This window comes from Pithys albifrons, chromosome 11 (genome assembly GCF_047495875.1).
Source record: "Pithys albifrons albifrons isolate INPA30051 chromosome 11, PitAlb_v1, whole genome shotgun sequence".
NCBI lineage: Eukaryota > Metazoa > Chordata > Aves > Passeriformes > Thamnophilidae > Pithys > Pithys albifrons.
Window position 1 is genome coordinate 20,790,185 of NC_092468.1, and position 21,852 is coordinate 20,812,036.

At 38.1% G+C, this 21,852-nt stretch overlaps 1 protein-coding gene across 10 annotated transcripts in view; it reads right to left on the minus strand.

The window, feature by feature from the left end:
• Positions 1 to 21,852, minus strand: part of NAALADL2 (N-acetylated alpha-linked acidic dipeptidase like 2) — a 439,661-nt gene that overhangs the window by 24,598 nt on the left and 393,211 nt on the right. For all 10 annotated transcript variants that reach the window (XM_071566282.1, XM_071566279.1, XM_071566281.1 and 7 more), the window contains one exon: positions 6,589 to 6,682. In XM_071566282.1, the coding sequence (XP_071422383.1) occupies positions 6,589 to 6,682 (94 nt within the window). The remainder of the gene's footprint in view (positions 1 to 6,588; positions 6,683 to 21,852) is intronic.

Consider the following 21,852-nt stretch of genomic DNA (forward strand, 5'->3'; position numbering starts at 1 on the left):
CCTAACTAGCATAGATAGCAGGTACTGTGATACCTTGATGCACAGGAATGGTATCTTTCTGATTGAGTCTGGAGTAGTTTAATTCTGATAGAGTAAGGTTGATCCCTCAGAAGAACATTCTCCAAGTGTATAAACTTGGTACAATTTGGGTATTTTGCAAAATATCCTTAATTTTCAAATCTGTGGCAAACAGCCTGTGCAGCTGAAGAAATCGCCATTCCTATATATAAAAGAGGCACTGTGTGTACCTTATCCTGGGACTTCTCATATGGAAGTGTTTAAATTCACACTGTTAGAATGAATCCTTCTGTCTCAGCAAGCACTTTGTATTCCAGGTAACATAAAGCATTTATAATTTTTATTCTGAATATTATATAAACAATTGCAAATGTCAGCTTTGCCTTTTCAATAGGGAGGGTGAGATAAAGGGAAAATCCATCATTCTATATTTGGAAATAAAGCCAAGCAGACCAATCTTCAATACTTAAAAATCCTGTAAATGCTCTCACTCATTCTCCACAGCATACATTTTGCACCTAAGCCAACTACACTTTTGCTTACACTCATGACTAGGAAGCATTGTTTACCACACACTCTAAACCAGCACTTGTTAGAAAACACACACCCAGGCCCCCTCTTTAATCCTTCAGTACAAAACCTGCAAGTGTCTATGGCCACTGTTACCACAGCAAACTACAAAAACCTGAACTTCCCCACCAAGGAAAATTGTGATTTATGCTTTTCTTAAGTTGAGAAGCTGGTAGTGGAAGGGCAAATGATTCTTCAAAAAAAGGATGCATTAACTAATGGTGTCTTAAACATCTTGTGATGCTTCTGCAGCAAAAATCAAGCACAAGTGTTACTTCAGTCAAGAAAAAACAACACCATGTTATTATATTTTGTATTCTTTGTCCTTTTGTCTCCGGTATGAATCATGGTGAATCATCTAAGCTAGTTGTTTAGTGGCTATAAAAATAAAATTGCAAGTACAAGAAAGTGACTCAAGAGCATGTGTACTCTTGATCAGAGAATTACACTGTTGAATTTCATTACACTTGCTAAACGTAACTGGATTCTATTCAGAAACAGGTTGCACCAAATAGATATTTATTTTTACAGACATTGAATACAACAGCCTTTCCCCATGTAACTGATTGCTCTAGCGAAAAGCACTGCTAGAGATTTAACATTTTTAAATTGTGCTTGTGTCCTCTGTTAGGAATGTACTTGCCTACAAGTACCTATAGGAGAGTGAGCACGCACAAATCAGTAGCTTAAGTTATGCTTGCTCACCATGCATTCAAATATGTGTTTGCATGTAAGAGAGAAGGGAAATTGCTTCAGGTTTTGATTAGCTTGCAAATTCAGGATCAGCTATGGTGTGCTGCTGTATTCACAAACCAGATTTTTCATGCTGTGCAAAACAGGATGATCAGACCAGGCAGTAGAAAATCTGAATGGAAAAGCTTTGTAGGAAGCACCCTAAAGGGGCAGAAACAGAAATCCACAGACATCCTCAGAGCAAGGAATATATTGCCATCAGCTTCAATTTTGCTACCATGACTGCTGTTGCCCAAGCAAACTAATCTGGTGTTGCTACAAGAAGACTCTTTTCAAATAGGCTACCATTAAAGAGCAATGTTGTGACATATCACTACATGCATGTCAGTACAGAAGGAGCTTGCAGAACTGCAGGGGCTTTGTATGAAAGATGGGAAAAAACTTTTTTAGTAGGGGCTGTTGCAAGAGTACAGGGAGGAATGGCTTTAAACTAAAGGATTAGATTTAGACTATATATAAGGAAGAAATTTTTGACAATGAGGTGGTGAAATACTGGCACAGGTTTCCCAGAAAGGTGGTGGATTCCCCATCTTTGGAAACATAGGGTCAGGTTCAACAGGGCTCTGAGCAACCTGGTCTGATGAATGGTCTCCCTGCTCATTGTAGAGGGGTTGGACTAGATGACCTTTAAAGGGTCCCTTCCAGCTAAACTATGGCATGATTCTATGAAGTTACCAATGACTTTGTACAGAGCTGCTGAACAGCTGCTCACCCTTTCCCTTTAGTACCAAATGCTTTGTTCCTGGAAAATGCAATTTTGCATTTTTTTAAAGACTGGTGGAAGGTACTAATATACACTAACCTTGAAAGGATACCAAAGACAAGGTATCAGTGTCTTATGGCAAAGGAGGCATTTCCGTCATACATACTGATAACAAATTGTTGTTTTTTCCCCCTCTGTAGCAGTCAAGAATAATGGGTGGGAACAGTAAAAAGGGAAACTTTCTGAACATTACAGACAGGTGGAGAAATTAACTGAAAAGCATCTGAAATGATCAGGGAAATACAGCCAAGCAGACAAAATGATGCCAAGCTGAAGACAAGCAGATAGCTGTAGGCAATGAGCACGCAGCCATCAAGCAAATGAGAGATATATGTTTCTGTATTGATTTTTCTAAGGACAGAGTTTAGCCTGATGGTTTGAAATGTATGGGTTGAATCAGGGCTGCGGAAAGTCACACAGACTTTCCTGGAAATGGCTTATCATAAACCAGATTATTTTTAAACTTCTGCTAGAGCTGCCTACTATTATCACCCCGAGTACTTCAGCTGCTGTAACACCTGTACAACATCCATTCTGGGGAGAAGAAAGGGCTTAACTGATAGGAAACCACACACAATTGACACTGCATCAGCCAGAGAGCTTTAAATCACAGCTCTTGCACTTCCCATACAGGGAGAAGCAGAAAAACTAGCCCACACTTAATTTGTCTTCATAAGCCTCTCTTTCTCAGCCAGTGCCTATCAGAGATGGCTACAATTTGCTTACCAGCAGCCTGTGATGACAGACACAGCTGGGGAATCTCACCTCGCCTGCCTAGTGCTGCACAGCCACAGGGCTGGGGCACAGACACCTAGTTCTGAAAGGTCTGCATGATTCTAGGTGTGCCCAAGTGACTGGCAATAATAAATGGCATCAGCTTCTACAGCATCAACCTGGCTCCCTTTATTTTTGTAAACTGTGTGATTGAACTTGTTGCTGCTGAGACAGTCAGGAGCAAAGACACAGAAAAGCTTTTAATCCTAATGAGACACCTGAGCACCTCCATCATCAATCCCTGAAACTTGCTGTAACATACACTAATTTAAAGAGGCTCAAATCCAGCACAAGACAGGCTACAAGGAGCAAATCCAGACTGCACAGTGCTAAATGTGTTCAGCAGCAACTACAAATATGTTTTGAATAACAATGCTTATCTTAACACAAAATACTTCTATACAAATGATTACACATTTCTACTTGCATATACATACAAAATACTTCTACAGAAGGGCTTAAAAGCCCTATTTGTATCATTCATGCACCAGATTTGACATCTTGCCTGGGCTCTACCTCAAAAGATAAATTGGGTTTTCATAGGATTCCAGGTCGAGTAAGATGTTCTTGTATTTGAATCAAGGCGCAGCGAGTCTTGATTTTAAATGTATGGAAGGCTAAAATACCATACAACGGCAAGGTGTACTTAATGAGAATATTTGAAGCTATTTATGAATTTGTCTAAAATATCACATCTGTGATCAGACAGATAACAGCCTGACTAGCCCTGGGGACCTGGATTTCAGTCTTGGAACCCATCTCCTCTCATTTATGACCATGAGGTTTCTTGTTAAACATCGGATCATCAGCAGATGCACAAAATGAAACGTTTCTCCAGTCGTAGCCCTTCCTTTCAGACAAACCCCAAAGCAGTAACTTGTGTCCAAGAGTTCTGGTGGCTGAAAATGAAGAGAACACATGCCACTGAACAGCTTTTCCCCCACCTTTCTGAGGAACAGGCCATGAGCCAGATGTGAACATATTGTGGATGACATAACTTGTCATCCAGACTATCCTGGATGTAAGAGATGGTTTGTGAAGCGCTGTGTAATATGCCAATATCACAATCTTTTGTGACTGCATCCAGGAGACTGGTGACTTGAGGTGACTCAAGTATTTACACATATGATTTAAATGTGAGAAATTCCATAGGGCAATAAAATGTGCATTTAAGAGACTGGCTGTACCAGATCCCATAGGCACAAAATTAAGCTTAATGAACAAAACTTCTAGTACGTCGTGCAAATTTACCATCTTCTTTTCTATATTTACAGCTTGCATTGATTTGGGGAAGGAAACAGCTTACTGAGACAGTGCCAGTTTCAGCTGGAAATTTCAGACCACTCAAAATCTTTTGAAGAGTGAAGAAACCCAGGAGCCATGTAAAAAGGTACTTCTCATTTAAGTAACCAGAAAAAATACTATTGTATTAATGTTTTCCAAAATGAAAATAAACTGTTATTTGACAGAAGTCAGAGATAGAGAAGACATGAAAATCATGAGAAAAATCATTAAACAAAACTCCTAAGTGAACAGCTAGGAGAAAATCTATCCTCCTGGCCCTACAGCCAAAGAAATAATCTCCCCTCCCCTGCAGTGGTGGAGATAAATGATCTAACTGAAGTTAGAGGAAAAATGTCAGTTTAAATCAACATTTCCTGTTACTCAAAATAAAGAAAAAAGGAGGAACAATAGCAGACATCTCATGTTCAGTTGAAGGAATACCAGCTGAGCCACACTTTTCATTTGATGATCATTCCCTGCTGTGTTTAGGCTGAACTAAACTAATGTTTAAGTGGCACAACAGAGCTAAAATTACTTGTCTTTTTAGATGCTCACTGATTCCAGACCAATACTTGCCTACTGACTCCTAGGTCTTGACAATGATGGATGGCAAAGATGAAAGAAAAGGTATGATACTTCTATGAGTGTGTATTACAGAAAAGTGGTGCTTTATAGTGTAGGGAGTGAATGAAATGCAGGGGCAGCACCTCCAGATTGCAAAAGTCTTTATGTTTGAGATACAATCTCACATTCTGCTAAAGTATATCTACAGTTTGTGTGTGATTTCACAGAACTTACATCTTTGTTTAACAGGTCAACTTGAGAGTTCCACAAACATAAAAATATTTTTGAAAGGCCTTATGATACTACAGGCAATCTATATCAGAGACATAATTGGAGACCAGGAGATAACAACATGGCTTTGCCTATTGCATATTTTGCCACTGTGAGGTCCTAACAAGACAATGCTTTGGATGAATCTTTCACATTTCATGCAGGTTCTTGTCAGGGATGTGCTTTTCACAATTTAAGTTTAATGAATTCTGACCAGAAAAACACCTTCTGAAATAACTCATTTTGTACACATTCAAGGAATTATGTTAGGGTTTGGAAGCTAAATTATCAAAAGATTTATTCTTCAAGGACTAAGCTTCTTATGTGCTCTCCACAACCAGCATACTTTCAACTAGTCACTTTGAAAAGGAAAGAGTTGGATCTCATTTGAATACACTAGGATATGAGGAAACTGCAAGGGAAAAGGGACTGCATGGAAGGAGGTAGACAGATGGTACTGAAGGAGAAGGTTTATATGGATGAGTGAGACTGGACAGCATTAAAACCTAGACCTCCTCTCCCTCCATAGGCTTCAGGACTGGAACTAAGGCATATTCTTTTCATAATTGATAAGAAGAAGGTGTGTTGCTCTTTTGTAGTCTAGACACGAGCAGAGAACATCTCAGTGCATAACATGGGTTTAGTTCCCTATAACATATTAATGTTTTTCTTCTAACTGTAGAGATGGGGGGGAAAAATATCCCAAAGCAAAAAAAGAGCAACCCCCAGAAGCAAAGGGAATGCACAACTGCACTCTGTGAGTGAGTTATCTTAAACTGCTTTAGTAAAGGGCTATTGGCTTAATTGAGTTCAGTTGTCAGCATAGGACAAAAAGACTGCAGAATGCTTGTTCTTTAACCAAGAAGGCAACACAGGAGTATCTGTAATGGCATCCCAGTGTTGATGCAATGGTCTCATATCAAGGTACTCCTATACCTAACAAACAGTGCCAAACTCAGAGTCTACAAGAATTGTCTCAGCATAATTTCCTAGTTAACAGTGATTAACAGTGACTTCTGTTTACTTTCTGACTGGGAATTTTCTTGTCCATGTCCCTAACTTCAGCCTGTTGCCCCAAACATGCCGGTGTCAAATATGGAGCTTCCAGGTATTAGTGCTTAGTCAACACAAACAACATGTATTGGGAAATTATCCTGCTTTGTCACACCTGGAAAAAGAGAGAAGTTAGCATGCTCTGCAACAAGGTGAGTTAGTGGAATAACCAAGCGAGGAAGATGACTGTGAAAATTAAGGATCCAAACAACAATGTGATTAGAAGTCCTCTCTTGTTTGTACTGAACAAAGCCTTGAAAGGAATTAAAATCAAGTTCAGTCACAAGTTTGTTATTGTTGACTGTAATTATGAGATTTTAATACTAATTACTGCTTAACTGAGAAAGTAACATCAGAGGAAATATAATTATTTTATGGATTTTTTTAGCAACAAACCCTGCATTTTATTTAGCACTATTTAACTAGTAAAATCACTGGCTATCATTCAAGTGACAATTGAAAATCCATATTAGGGATTAGATGATCCCTTCCCCCCATCCCCTATTAATGGAGAACAATACTCCTCTAATGAAAATTACCTTTGAGACTGTTCTGAACTTCTAACGCGATGTCGAGGGCATTAAACGGCAAAACTGGTTCATTGGCAATTTTCAAAGTCACTTGTCCTGTTAGCTGAAAAATACAAAAAGCCCCCCCAAACAACAGTCAATTTATTTCTACCACATTTAATAGCCAGCACGTCTTCTGGAATAGCACATACTTGCATTACATTGGATTTTTAGGGAAAAATTAATAACCCCCCATAAACACATCTTTGTGAAAAGGAATGTGACCAGGACCATTTCCTGTCTAACACACCATTACAAAATGTGAAAAGATTACAATTTATGACCACACACCAGAATTTTGTGCAGTATGCCTTCTGTGGACTTAGGATGGTTGCAGGAGTCTCTGAAGGGCCTTAGTTTTCCTTTGTTTCCAAATAAAATATACTCAATACTCAACATAGGAACGAGGTTTACTGTTTTACTTAGTTCTCTTGTTTTAGCTGTTGGATTTTGAGAGCTTACACAACTAAAATAAAATAAATAACCACAGGCACTAATAATCTGGAGATCAAGCCCAGGGCTAAATGCAAGCTGACCTGAAAATCCACTGCCTTTTGAAGTGATATGTGACAACTTGAGGCACACAGATGTACCACTTCCAAACTGGATGGAACACTAAATTGTGCAGTGAGTTACAGTAAGTTACAGAAAGGCATTCCCAACTGACTGAAAGAGAACTCTCAGTCCACTCCAGACTAGATGTCAGCACCTGTCACAAAACTCAATGGCATAAATACTTCTTTTTCAACAGTTCCACAGATGAGGCCAGGGACTGACTGGCCTGAGAGCTTTTCTCCACTTATAGAAGTCTGGCTCTCCAGCTCGAGGCTTAGACATGCTACAGGGGCTGTGTATAGAAATGCATCTTTCTGCTGAACTGTACCTGGTCTGTGATTAAAGAGAGGATTTCAGTCTCTAGGCTGCCAAGTCCATCACTGTTCATGGGAGCTATAAAAACACACTGACAAAAACATGCAAGAAACTTTCATTCATCTTCTTCATATCTTGATATTGCAAAAAGGGAAAAAATACCTGTAAGGCTGTGCTCTAAATGGAATGATGGCTGCAGGTGATGTGACTGTGTGGATAAAAATGTGGACTGAATAGAATGGTATTGTACACTACTTCCCAAGGTGTTGGGGGAGCAAGAATAATATCTATCCTTCAAAAGCAATATGAGAGTTTCTGTGCCAAAAGTAGCATTTTAATTCTACAATAGAAAGTAGCAGGAAAAACAACAAGCCTTAGTAATATTAAAAACAATAGTACAGCAATTGAAAAGGAAACCCATCTCAAAGGAAAGCGGATGAGAGCAGGGTAATATCAGGAATACAAGTTTCCTGGAGAAAGATTAATAGAACAACATTTCTCAGAAAGCATTAAAGAAATGACCACAGACTGGTCTGGGTACAGAGACTGAAGGAACATGCTGTATATCAGACTGCAGCCTCCATCTGAGCAAAGACATACTGTGAAACTACTGAGATTTACCCCCAAAAACACAATATTGAAAAAGCCAAGAAGAAAAAAAACCCTACCATATATACAGAGAGAAAAAATATAGGGAGGAATAATACTATGTCAGGCCATTATAAGGAAAAACAAAGAACTAAGAGTGAACTTGGAAAATGCTGTGTTTAGGAATGTGTTAAAATATTACACATTAACAACTCAGGAAATCTTTCTTCAAACTTCCCAACTGCACAGGCCATCAGTGCTTGAAGACCATTAGATTTCCCATCAGTGATTATACACGAAAGGTTCTTGGTTGGAAAGCATTAGAAAACATTGGTTTTTGAGGTATTAGAGAGGTATTATGGAGTTAAAAAAAACAAAACTGTGAGGATGAACAGAAACCTGTACAAAACTGTAACCTAACCAGGTCCATATAATTCAGACATGAGTAACTGCAAAAAAAACTGTTTTAAATATCCAAATGCCCTACAAAATCCCTTTGTGCCCAGCATGGAACTCTTTCAAGATATAGCTGCCCAGAACATTCACACCCTGTCAGATGCTATGGATAAGCAACTGTGACAAGGAAATAACATCCTAATAAAATGTAGGTATTCTACATGGAGCCCAAACCATTGACCCCCAAATAGCACTTTATCACACAAACCACTCAAATTTTAGCTTGATACACTTAAATTTTCCCTTGACACTCTGTTCCTGAAAAAAAATTACTAAATGGTAATGCAAATCCATATCCATAAGTGTATTTTAGGGAGGGACATCAACACTTATACATTGCTACTGATACTTTAGCATCTGTTACCACAATGTTTAACACAGAAACATGAAAAAAATGCTTCTTTCTTAAAGCAGAAAAGTGCCATTAAAGAGGATGATGCCCTAATAAGTATCTTTCCTTTTATCATTATCTCCTTTTTATAAGTTCTTGTCTTATTTCTATTTCTTCCAAGCAATTTTAGTTTGCTTTCAACTATGTAAGACCAAAGGTGCTTTCTCTTTCCTTTTTAAATAAAGTTATACCATCAAAATCTTATGACTGACTGAAGCCCTTTAGGAAATTCTATAGTATCTCTGTAATACTGCAGACATCTGTGTGTTAGTAAACAGGTAAAAGGGGTGTTTATTAAATCACGTCCTTCGTAGGCTAATCTGGAGGAAATCAATCACCTGAAGGAAAGCTCAGAGCATTGATTTGAATGGAGTAAGTAATAACGCTGCAGAAGCATAAATCAAATCCACATAAAGCAGCAAGACAGAAAAGGCTACTGATTTCTTATTTATAGTCTTATTTTTGGATATACCATTCCCTCGAGTGCAACACTGAATATACATGGAAAATAAAGACAAGCTTCTGCCCCCTTTTCCCAGGTGAAAAATGGATCAGACTGACTATTGAATTATTAAATGCAAGAATAACTTAGCCAAGAGTAAAGACAACAATTTTCTCCTAAAGTGAGCTGCTAAAGCAGCATAATTGATTCTATTCCCATACTGAAGTGGTTAAAACACAAATTACAACTTCTCAAATAGCATTTATACATAACAATACACATATAACACATACAATAATTGAAGCAACATTTGCACAATTATCAAGTCTCAGGAAAGATTTTAGAGTACAAATGCTAATTGATTCCATATTGATTTTCTTATACATTTTAAAAAGAAAAAATAATAACACTTCTACTATACTTGATTGGGTGAAAGGTGTTCTTCAGTAAACAAAAATGTATTTGGTGAACTTCTAATTACGTCAAAGATAAATATTAATAGAAACCATAACAATAATTGTAGAGTTACAGAGCATTCTTCCCCTGTGAGGGTGGGCAGGCCCTGGCACAGGTTGCCCAGAGAAGCTGTGGCTGCCCCATCCCTGGAAGTGTCCAAGGCCAGGCTGGACAGGGCTTGGAGGAACCTGGTGCAGCAGAAGGTGTCCCTGCCCATGGTAGGGGGCTGGAACGAGGTGATCTTTAAGGTCCTTTCCAATCCAAATCATTCTGGGACTCCATGCATAGTGCAAAATAAATCTGAATATTTCAAACAGGTTTATATCAAAGCATTTTTGCAAGGTCTTTTACCTTACAGCATAAACATCTTTGCAGGAAGGAAACAAGTACTGTCCCTGCCTTTATCTCTGTGACACCAAGATAAAAAACCTCACAAAAAATACTGGTGTTAAAGATGACTCAGTAACACATGACATTTCCTAAATGAAGTTGTAGGTTCTCTCTTCTAAAGTTTTACAACCTACTCATTTAGGAACTATGTATTCTTGAAATTCTACCCAACTTATGAACCTGATTTCACTATAAAAGCCAGTTCTCAGGACATCAGGTGGCTCTGCACCACTCTCTAAAAGGCTGTGGCAAAAAATAACTGGTTTAAACAAATACAATTTTTCCCTCTACTTATATATATACCCTTTATCTTTTAAGCTGCATGACAATGCACATAAGGAAACTAAATAAAGTGGAGTTGGGGGGGAGGGGAGTCATCACAGCTTTGTTTTAATTTTTTCCATGCCCCACCTATTCTTTCAGTGAGTTAAACTCAGTTTTCAAGGCAACTTGATTCCTCAAATATCCAAGCTGACTTCTAACAACATAAAGCACATCTAGTGGCATACAATTTCTTCTTCTTCCCCCCCTTTTTTTTTTTTAAATATGAACAGTTTAAATCCAGCATAGAAAACTGTGAAAGACTCCACACAGTCCCTTTTACACAGATTCAGTTTTGCTTTCGGGGCATGCTGTTATGGAGCCTGCCTTGCAGGGACAAGCATTAAATTTTATCCGGTTTCGCTGACAAGGCAGACATGGCAACCCATCCTCCACTGTGTCATAGGAAGAGCAATTTGTAAGATGAATAAAATGAAAAGGTATTTAGGGGATATGAAGATATGAAAATACTATGCGTGAGAGAGATCAGTCCGCTAGAATAAACATCAGCATTCAGTGTGCAGGCAGCTTCTTTACCACAGAAACTCACACGCTAGTCTTGGGTTTTCTGGGTGTTTTTTGTCTACTGAAATTTGAAACTGTTTCATATCGTGCCTGTGCTGTGTAAACCTCAGTGGGTGTAAGTGCTGAGCCTTTAGGACATTTTTAGTTACATTGACAGTGTTAAAATCCAAACAGACATCTTAGATCTCTTTATATGCCAAGTTACAAACAGCGTAACATAAAAAAATCAGGTAAACTGCCACGTTTATCCTTCTGTGAACACGATCCCTCAGTTGTGCCATACTCCAATTTTACCTGCTGGAATGAATTAGACACAGCTACTTGAAACCTGAGTTGTGCAGCAGAAACTCCTTTACATTTCAAGCCCCAAACCTCTACAACATACTTTTTCTTCCTTCTTTCTTCCTTCTTTCTCTACAATTTTCAGGGGTGTATTATGTAAATGTATTTTATGCATATCAACACTTTACTGAGATTTGTGCACTTTTAGAGGAAAGCAGCACACACATGGCAGCTAATCTACCAAACCCACAACAAACCATGTTAGAAAGCAGGTAATGTACCAAGGTAGTGTCACAGGCCTGTGTAGGCTCCCAAACACAGACTCAACAGCCCTCTGGACTGCCTAGTGCAGACTCAATCCTGGTGACTGAGCAGTGTGTGACACTGTGCAGCTCACCTGAACTCTGAGCCTCAGCTTCCTTTGGTATCAGCATCATTCCTTTCAAGTCACATTTGCCCTCACACCTGGCACCTCTCCCTTCACCCCTTATCCCTGGGCTTCACGGAGGAGGACAGAGCATGGCAAGATTCTGGGCTGTTTAGGGTGACCGATAACAGCATGTTGAAAATAACACTTCTACTCCTTTTTTACCTTGTAAAGGTGAATGAAAATATTTAACTTTCCTGGCTTGCTCTTGCACTGTCAGTCTCAGAGGTTCATCTTTTGCACCCAGGATCTCTCTTTCCACATGCTCTGATGACCAGAGTGACCTGATGAGATCTTGTGACATTGCCCCAACTATAAACAATGGCTTCAGGTTCCACACCCATGTAAATAAGGATTTAAACCCCTGCATATATTCAGATCTCCTCTTGCAAACACAAGATGAGCAATCTCAAGTGCCAAAATAATCAGCCTTCCCTAACTGCTCCATTCTGCAAAAGTAAAGAAATATTTTTATTACTATAGCTAAAGTTCCTGAATCAGCACCTAGTGTTACTGGATGAATGGCAGCAGTCGTGAGACTCATGATAAATTAATGAGCATTTTTAATAGTGGGATCTCAAATTACTGTAGAAAAATTTCCTGCAGAATCAGTCTACGCAGAATCAGTCTATGCAGCAGTTTTCTTAAGTTCATCACCCTCCAAAAAGTTAACTGATTCATACAAGAAAAGTCAGAGTCAGGAAAATGAGAAAACAGCCAGTTCTTTGACCCTCTATTTTTCTAAAAACCACATTCCCTTGATTAGACAAAGAAATCTGTCCACAAACATGTTTGTTTCGCCCTAAAGCTGTCAACCTTAAAATTAAGAATTTCTTAAAAATGTAGTAGTACCATATGTGGGTTTTTTTCCCTTACTGAAAGCTACCTTGGCACCAGGGCATGTATTTACATTACAGGTCAAATGATATTTTGAGATATCATTCAGTAGAACACACTGTGTTTTAGGTCAGTAGAGGGCTCTCTGAGAAAGGAGTACGGTGAGTCTGTGCACAGTAATTCATTAAAAAAATAGCTGTTTCTGACCAAGGAAAGTGTGAGGTCTTGCATATATTAAATACTTTATTTGAACACCCCCCTCTATAATTTAATACTGTTTTATTTACTCTTAGCAGAGAAAATACTGATTAGGAAATAAAAGTGATGGTGAATAGACCATGACTTCTCCCTCCCTGCAGGTATCCTGTGCTCAGCAAACAGCTCTTGCCTCTTTGCACTGTGGTGGCACACGGCACTGGGCAGTCCCAAAATTACATATTAAGATATGCCAGAATTATGGCAGCTCGGGCTGACTCTGGAATACTCTACTTACATAATTGTATACTATGTTTTCTACATGGCTCATGATGAGGTTCTGAGGCACTGAGAAATGAAGGTCAAAAGTACACTCTGAAGTGATGAATTTGCTTAAAACCTAATTTGTTGGCCAATTTAGTAATATACGGCACTTAGAGGGTGAATGTACACTTTGCATAGATTCCATTCACAACTGGGAGGGATCATTTATCCCATTACTTTCACTTTCTTGCACAAAAAAGAAACTCACAATTATCTCTGCTTTCTCTTCTGTGTATATGTAGAAATTACCACTTCTCAGAATATAGTTATAAAAAGTATATGGAGATCTGTATCTTGTGTATATCTAAATGCATGTATGTGAATCTTCAAATACGTGGTATATCATTGTGTGACTCTTGGGGCAGTCCTGTGCAGGGCCAGGAGTTGGACTTCAATGATCCTGTGGGTCCCTTCCAGCTCAGGGTATTCTGTGATTTTATTAAAAATATATATATTTTAAATTACCTTAATTTATAGCAAGCGATGACACCCCATGCCCTGGGTTATAACTCTTGAGATTATACAGAGTTTCTTCCCATTCCTACCCTCTACCCAGATCACCAGTGAAAGGGATATGAGGACATGGATGGGTCATCACAGTGCTCCTCACACAGTCAGAGCCTGGCCCGTTTCGGCAGTTCCTGAGCTCTTGTAACCGCAGGGGCAGAGAATAGGGATGATTAACTCACTTCCAAGATAATAGCTTTATTGAGTTAGCCTTGGCACTCTGTAAATGAACTTGTGCTCAACCCAGTTGGTTTGGAAGTGAGGCAGAGCCACTTTATGTCTGCACAGAACACCCAGGATTAATGCTCATGCAGCAAGCCATGAAGTCAACTGCAGAGCACACAACTGTGAGAGGCAATGACCTTCAAATGACTTTCTAATCATGTACATCAAATTCTAGTGGCATCCAGGTGCAAAGAAAGAGTCAAATTAAGTTCTAGAAGGGCCAATAGATTAGAATCTCTTGTAAAAAGGGAGTTAAGTCAGACTTTTCCCTACAAGCATGCAAAAGGGTGTAACAGAACACTCTTCTGCACTTCTTGAGCTCTGGGTGAGGAGGCCACACTATGACAACACAAATCTTTACATCATTACAAACCACCATGCTGGATTTCTCAAAGAGAATTTAAAAAAATTTGTTCCAGTGTTAATCCTTTTTTTTGCCTCCAACTTTAAAGCCAGGTTGCTCTGGTTACCAGCTGCAGACTTTGAGAGAGATGAATACAGGAAAGTTTGCTTTAAAGCAGGATGATTTGCATGTAGCAGTCCCATAAACCAAGATGCCACCACTGCACAGAAAATGACCTCTTAAATGCTTTCATTCTCTGACCCTCTTCAGGTAAGGAAGAGCAAAGGGAAGTAGTGCTAGATCCTTTTAAAAGGAACAACATTAGCTGCCTGAAGCTGGCAACAGGCAGTCCTGAGGACACACATTTAGTTATTCCTCTGCTAGAAAGAGATGTGTATAATGAAATATGAATCAAAATTTATCTCAATATCTAAGATCTCTAATGACAATGCTCATGTACAGAAAATGCATTTTGGACAGATCTTTACTACCTTAAACCAAAACTACATAGCTTACAAAGTTTTCTTTGTTTGCATATGTAATACAGACATTTTCAGGATGAAACATGCAGCTACCCATCAATGCACACACTTAAGGACAAAAAATACATTTTTTCTGGTTTAAGCCATAAAGGGAAGTTTCAAGTAAAGAAAGTAAAAGACTTCTCAGAATAACAGACAAGATGTAACTGTGTAGATCCCTGTGGAATGGCATGAAAGCGCAGGATGCTGTGATGAACAGCTTGGACACCAGGCTCTTCTCTCTCCATGCTACTAAAGGCCTCATTGTGCTTGCTCCCAGTTAATTAATATCATTACCTCTCCCTGATTATGTATGCGCTTGGGAGCCAATCAGGATGTCAGCACAACCAGCCCCGCTTACTCACAGCATAATCAAAGCACAAGACAATAGGACTCAACAAGGTAATTGATAATTTGGGCAGGAGTTGCCAGACAGTGGCTGGGGCCGGAGCCATCCAAGGCCCACGGTAATGACTCGCAGACAAAATGAGCAGCAGCACAAGCCTGCCTTTAATCACCCAGGATCACAAGCACTCTACAGAAACAGATCAGCCCAAAAACCAGCATGTTGCCTCACAGGTCTAATCAATCAAAGTATCTTCTCCTGTGATTCAAAGATTCACGCATGAACCAAGAATGAATCTTCCTGAAATAGGAGCAATCCCAGGATCACACAGTCAAGGACATCCAAGTACTTGCTAAGTTTCTATTTCATCTTTAAAGCCAGTTCTTCTGCTGAATCTACAGGACTTGGGCTGAAACTTGTGGCATTGTTAAAAACTAGATAATAGTCATCAGAGAAGTGCAAAAATAAAGAAATCTGCACTAGGAGGCTTCAACCACAGCTTTCAGTTTAGACCTTGATATCATCTTTTTAATCACTCTCCTTTCAGAGAAATGGATTTGATTTAATTGAACCGCAAAAAAAAAAGTCTCTAATCACACTTCATCTGCATGCAATTATTATTCAAGGAAAACCATATGTACTATTAGGCACTCTTAATTAAAATAATGCATATAATCTGCTTCAGTACTGAACAGTCATTCTCCTTGATGTTCATTATTATTTTTCTTCCATTATTGTGACAATACCTTTTTTTTCTATTTTTCCTCATCTATCTTCATTCCTTTTACACACTTTTTCACCATTAATGACCATGATATCAGGACACTGCAATGTATTAATCCACCACCATCCTTAAATCTTGCATTGTATGACCTTCAAAATGAGTCAGACCTGATGATGGAGATTGTGAGATGAGATGAGGAAATGCTATTAGAGGAGCCTCAAACTATACTCTGTTTTGCCTGAATTTTATTTGCTGGTCTTTTAAGTGGCCATAATGAAAGAATGCATGCTAGGCAGCAGTCAGTCCTTAGAGGGACAGGATTTAGGGGGAACCAGAGACAATGGATGAAATAAATTGAATTTAGGAGTTGAAGGACCTTAAGAAAAGCAGACATGAGGGGTTGAGGCAATAGTTCCTTGAGGAACTTGCCAAACTCAGACAGCCAATTCAGCATAGACTCAACGGAGTAAGCATTGTGCAAAGATTCGTGACATTACATAATAAACTCAGGAAAGCTGATATTTAATGGTTATAGAGAGAAAATATTGCTCTTTTCTCTCTTGCCACCTCTTGATGCAAAGGTGCAGCAAATTTTTTCACTTAGGTCACCCTAATCAGTCAGGATTGGAGCACTGACAGTTCATTAAACATGACAGACCAACCCTGAGGGAGAGGCAGGAGTGACTCACAGGGCTGGGGATCCAAGGGAAGCTGAAAATGCCTTGCTCTGTAGTATAGAGCAGATAGAAAAGATCCATAAACATTATAAGACACATTCTACCTCAGGGGAGAATTCTATGGATAATACACTGGGCTATCCCCAGCCACCAGTATATGCTTCAGCATTCACAAAGAGGCTCAATTTCCTTGTTAGGCAATTACTTCAATTAGTGTTACAGTCTGTTCTTGGATAAACTTGCACAGTATTTACCAAACCAGGAAGGTATTTAACCTTCTTACTAGTACTAGAATTCAAAAGTGGAATTTCTGTGAATTTTTTTACTCTATTTTTTGTATCATAACATTCCATCTTCACTGTAACTAGAATAAGAAGTAATCAATTGACTTGCAATAATAATTTGATATTTAAACCTCAAAAGGAGATCTGTAATTAAATTTATAACTTCACAAATGACAGTGAGGTAAGGTTGGTTGTTTTATTTTAAAAAGAAAACATTAATTAAAGATGAATGTGTTTGGGCCTGAGCAAGCTCCCCTCAGGCTTGGGGAGAATGCAGAGTCTGACAAACTCTTTGAGTCTTAGAGAATTCCCAGGTCAGTTTGATGGACCTACTGAAGTATTTTATAATTAGCTGGCATGCTCCTGAGGCTACCATTTTACCTGAAAAACAATGAGTAAAACCCTAGTAAATGATCTTTCTCATCACAAAATATTTATATAAACAGACAAAGAAAACTCAGATGAATGTTCTGTGCTACAGAATGGCCCTTGAAATTCATAAGGAAACCTAGCAAATAAAACCCAAAGTATCTGAATGTAAAATTGAGATTTATTACCACATCTGGGCCTGTAATCATACACCTGTTACTAAAATCATCAAATTATGATGGCCATTTCATTGCACTGTACCCTATCTTTATGTGGGTTCTGTATAAAATGATAAAGGCAGCACAATGTGATAGCAAGAGCAAATGCTAAACAGAGGAGCACATCTTAAAAGCATATACAATACTGCAGAAAATGTTACTACTTGTTTAAATGACAGCAGTTACTGCTAAGAAAAAAACCCTAAAAATCAATATTTTACCTACAGAACTGCACCATGGGTTGCTCCAGATACTACCTGTTCTGAATATGTTTATGAATGTTTGGAATCAGCATGAGTTACTTGAGACTCTGACTAGCCTTGTTGCAAGCACAGCTCGAATGCCACAACTCACCTTGTCGGTGAGCAGCATATTTGTTCCCTTCTGGTCTTGCTATTGAATCCTTTTGCTGTGTCTTAGACAAATGCCTATTTGTTTCCAGTTTTAGATTAACTTTCTGGAAAAAAATGAGTTCATTGCAAGCAATCTCATATATGTTTATTGTACAAGACCTCAATATGGGCAAATACACAAGTATCCCAAATATAAGGATGAGGGTGAAAATCTGATGACTGATGTGAAAGAATAAGATAAAAGGGAAGATGCTGAAGAGACTGAAGAGTGGAGGGGATAGGGTTTGAGAAAGGTGACAGATTTAGAAGGAAAAACAAGCTGGAATTTGCTGCACAACAACAAGAAACTGGACAATGCCTAAAAGAGGAGATGGCAAGATTAAAAGTAGAGCTGAGGAAGATCATATCAGAGAAAAGGTCTTAAAATGTCCTTCAGCATACTGCAACCAGGGTGTACCCAGCATAACTTCCCCCTACTATGTAAAATTCTAAATAACTTGTCCCCTAAACTGAAAAAGTGCATTGACCCATAGTGAACAAATTAGTGGGAGTGCTGATTGCATCCCTAGTGATCTCTGCAGCAGGTAAGGGCATGCAATACAAACATCAGAGAAGAACTCATCTCAAAATCCTTCATTAAGTTAAAATTTAAAATGGATGCAGTTGCAGATAAAACTAATTTTCAGACCTAAAAATAAAATAAGGCTTTCTAAAGTCTGAGAATTCCTCCTTCACCAACCCAGTTAGAAAGGCAATGTGTATGGGCATTTGATGTACTCTGAATAGCTTTAAACAAATCTTCAAAAGAATGTTGATATCAGAGTGAAATTTCTAGAACATTTTGCACTATGTCTACATGGTACATCAAAACAACACAACACATTTTAAAATTTTTCACTTGCATTTTCAGAAAAACTAAAAAAGCCCTCAAGAAACTGCTCTGATGTGTAAGAGCTGTAACAGCTTCTGAACCCTAATCAACAATATTTTCATCCAAGCCTCATACAATAACAAGCATATGGGGCATTTTTGGAGTTAGGACCAGAATGTATATTTGATACTGGACTTTAAAATAAATAAGTAAAATAACTATAGCAATAGTAATAATAGTTTTCACTTATAGACAAATTTTAGAATAATCAATAAGGTATCAAGTAACAAACTGTAAGTTTCTTAACACAGTTTAAACTCCATTTCACATTATCAATATTGACCTGTTAAAATATTTAAAATAGGAAAACTGGAAATGACCCCAAATCTCAGGGTTTCTGGCACTGCTAAGTGGGTACTGCTGAGGGGTCACAGTCAGCAGGGCTGTCCCGAGACCCCTGTAGGCATCACCCTGTCTGTCCATTCCCAAAAGCTTAAATCTTCCCTCCTGAGAACAGCAGACTCCAGACACAGCATTAGATTAGAGCAGTGCATTATGCTGATTTGTTTTACCTCCAGCATCCCCTGCAGAAACCCCCATGTCCCTGAGACAGAGGTTAAACCTGATGGAGGACAGATAGTTAATTGCTTTTTCTGCTTACTCTGCTAAAGTAACAACTGACATTTGCAAAAGAGGGGATGAAGGGGGGACTAGTACCATGTCAGCTGAGGGTTTTATTTGTGCAGAATATTACATTAAAAGAGCCCGGTAGCTATTAGTGATTATTAATCTTCATTTACAATAATATCTATATTTTAAAAAAAAGAATAGGCTATGCTGCAAGTTATGAAAAAGTCTTTTTAATTGTCAGCCCTGCTAGTCTAAAAAAGCCTTCACCCTATTCATTCAGTTATCATCCTGTAGTTATAATTAAAGTGCTAATGTATATCAGAATTCTTTGATCTCAAAATAAAGGATCTTTTACCAAAGAAATTAAGAACACAGTAGTTACAGGAAATTCAACTTTCCAAGTAAAAATTAAAAGAAACAACCAAAAGTAAAGTAATGTAATTAAGGAAAAACTACTTCTGTTGAATAAGAGAAGGACAAAACTTAGTGAGAAGTCATTTTGGATTGTGGAGCAGTTCATCAAATAAAGTAGCATGCGACTTTTTTCTTTGGTAGTTGAATGCAACCTAGGAAGAAAGAAATTGACTGTATTGTACCAGCAGGAATGGACTAAATGACCTCAAACTTCTTTATCTTAATCTAATGAGCAGAGGTAATTCATATGTCCTGAAATCTAACTTCAATTAGCATGAGTTATCATAATGATTCCCAGTATCTCATTCACAGTATTTCATTTTCATTCTGATTTCCTATTTGAGGGAAAAGATAGTCAGCAGCATGTCACAAAGTCTGTCTAAATTAATGCAAATAAAACCCCCTATGTGTAGTCATCTGCACTATGGACAAGCATTATTTTAAACACTGAAGGTCAGCAGAACTCTTAATAGTCTTGTTGCTTGTGTCTTACTGATTAAAAACAGTGTGACTGAAACCTGACTTGAAAAAAACAAGGGAAAAAAATCCCAGAATTAATTTAGGCTTTTACTCTGCTGTAAAAATCCTCTTAGATGGCTGGAGGTGTTAACTGGAGTATGTGTTTTCTCATCTCAGATTAGATGACAGGTATGAGAAAATGTTGGTAGCTAAAAGGGATAAAGTCAGCAAACCAGCAAGACTCTACACTGCTGATCTGCCAGTACCACCAGTCCCTCTGAAAACAGAACCTGAGCTTTGGAACAACTTTTCAACAACAACTCAAAGACATGAGTGGACACCAGAGCTCTGATATTGTCATCCCTTCTCTCTCTATCTGCCTCTCAGGAAAAAGTGAACTTATTGAAGTCACAACAGTTAAATAAATAAAGAGGCAGTAAAGCGTAATTATATACCACTGTTAACAATCTGCCTTTGGTTTCCATGAGTTTGGACTAGGCAATTCAATAAATTTTCTAAACAACACAAACATGATACTGTTGCTGTTTAGAAGTGCAAAGGATTGTTTTGCATTTTTCTCTTCATTACTTTCTTTGAATTAAAACTGCTTAAGCTGGGCAAGAAGAGCAACACAACTCACTCTCAGTGGACTAAACCAGCCAAATGGGAAGTGAGCAAGAGCTCCTTTATTAACATTTTTAATGTTTCTAGTAAAACCACATGACTCAAGATCATCTTAAGTATTGCCTACACAAACTCTAAAGCAAGATTTCTAGTTTTGCTGCCTTTTGAGACAATATGAAAGCTGAAACTATTAGAACAGACAGCAAATTTAAAGTAACTAGTTTTTCATTTGCAAAGTAACACTTTAATAATTTTATGATCTACCTGGTCATATTAGAATGGAAGATTAAAAGTTCACTACAACTATGGAAATTATGGTAAAAATCATCCAAGAGACTCAGTTATAGATCAGAGGAGACTGGAGAATTTTACAACAGTGTATGTACTTCCCAATGCTTTGTTCTGTTATGCAGAAAATACAGGCAAATTATAAACCCAAGAATTAGAAGTTTGGGTGTGAAGGACTTTACTAATTAATTAGTTGCTTAGCTTAATTTCAAGTAATTCTGAAAAGCTCAGGTAAAGACTGAGAAGAATAAATGGTCACTATTTTTTCTGTTTCTAGTTAAGAAAGATTTCTATGAATTAACGAGTACTCCATCAGGCTAGAAAAAATATTTTCTTATGTTAGTATCAAACTTTGGTTAGCTTCTCTCAAAAAAAAGTTGAATTGCTTCATGTGTTCAAATAAAACCCAAAAGTTTGTAGACAAAGTTAACATAAGGAAGTGTTTTCTATAGTTTCTATGAAAATTCAGGGATTTGTCCAAGCCGAGAATAGAATTTTTTTAAAAAAGTACTGTCTTCAATTCTTTCAGGCTTTGGAAATTCACTGTTTTCTTTGCCTGCTCATGAAAATGACACATGTCAACCACTAAGTCAAATGACTATATTTCTTTTGGTTTACTTTCCCATTTTTCATGGCTGCTTCCATATTTCTCCTATGAGTGACACAGAGGACCAATGTTCGGATGGAGAAAGAGCTGAGCTCTAAAGCAGAGTGCTCCTCAGGTTAATACACTGCCAACAGCCTTGAACAGAAATGCATGAAGTACATGAAAAAGACTGTGGACAGACATATCCCTCCCTCCCCTCCCAAACAAATAAAAATAAGTAAATATAAAGTTGCACCTTAAGGTGTTAACAGAAAAATTAAATTAAAATAA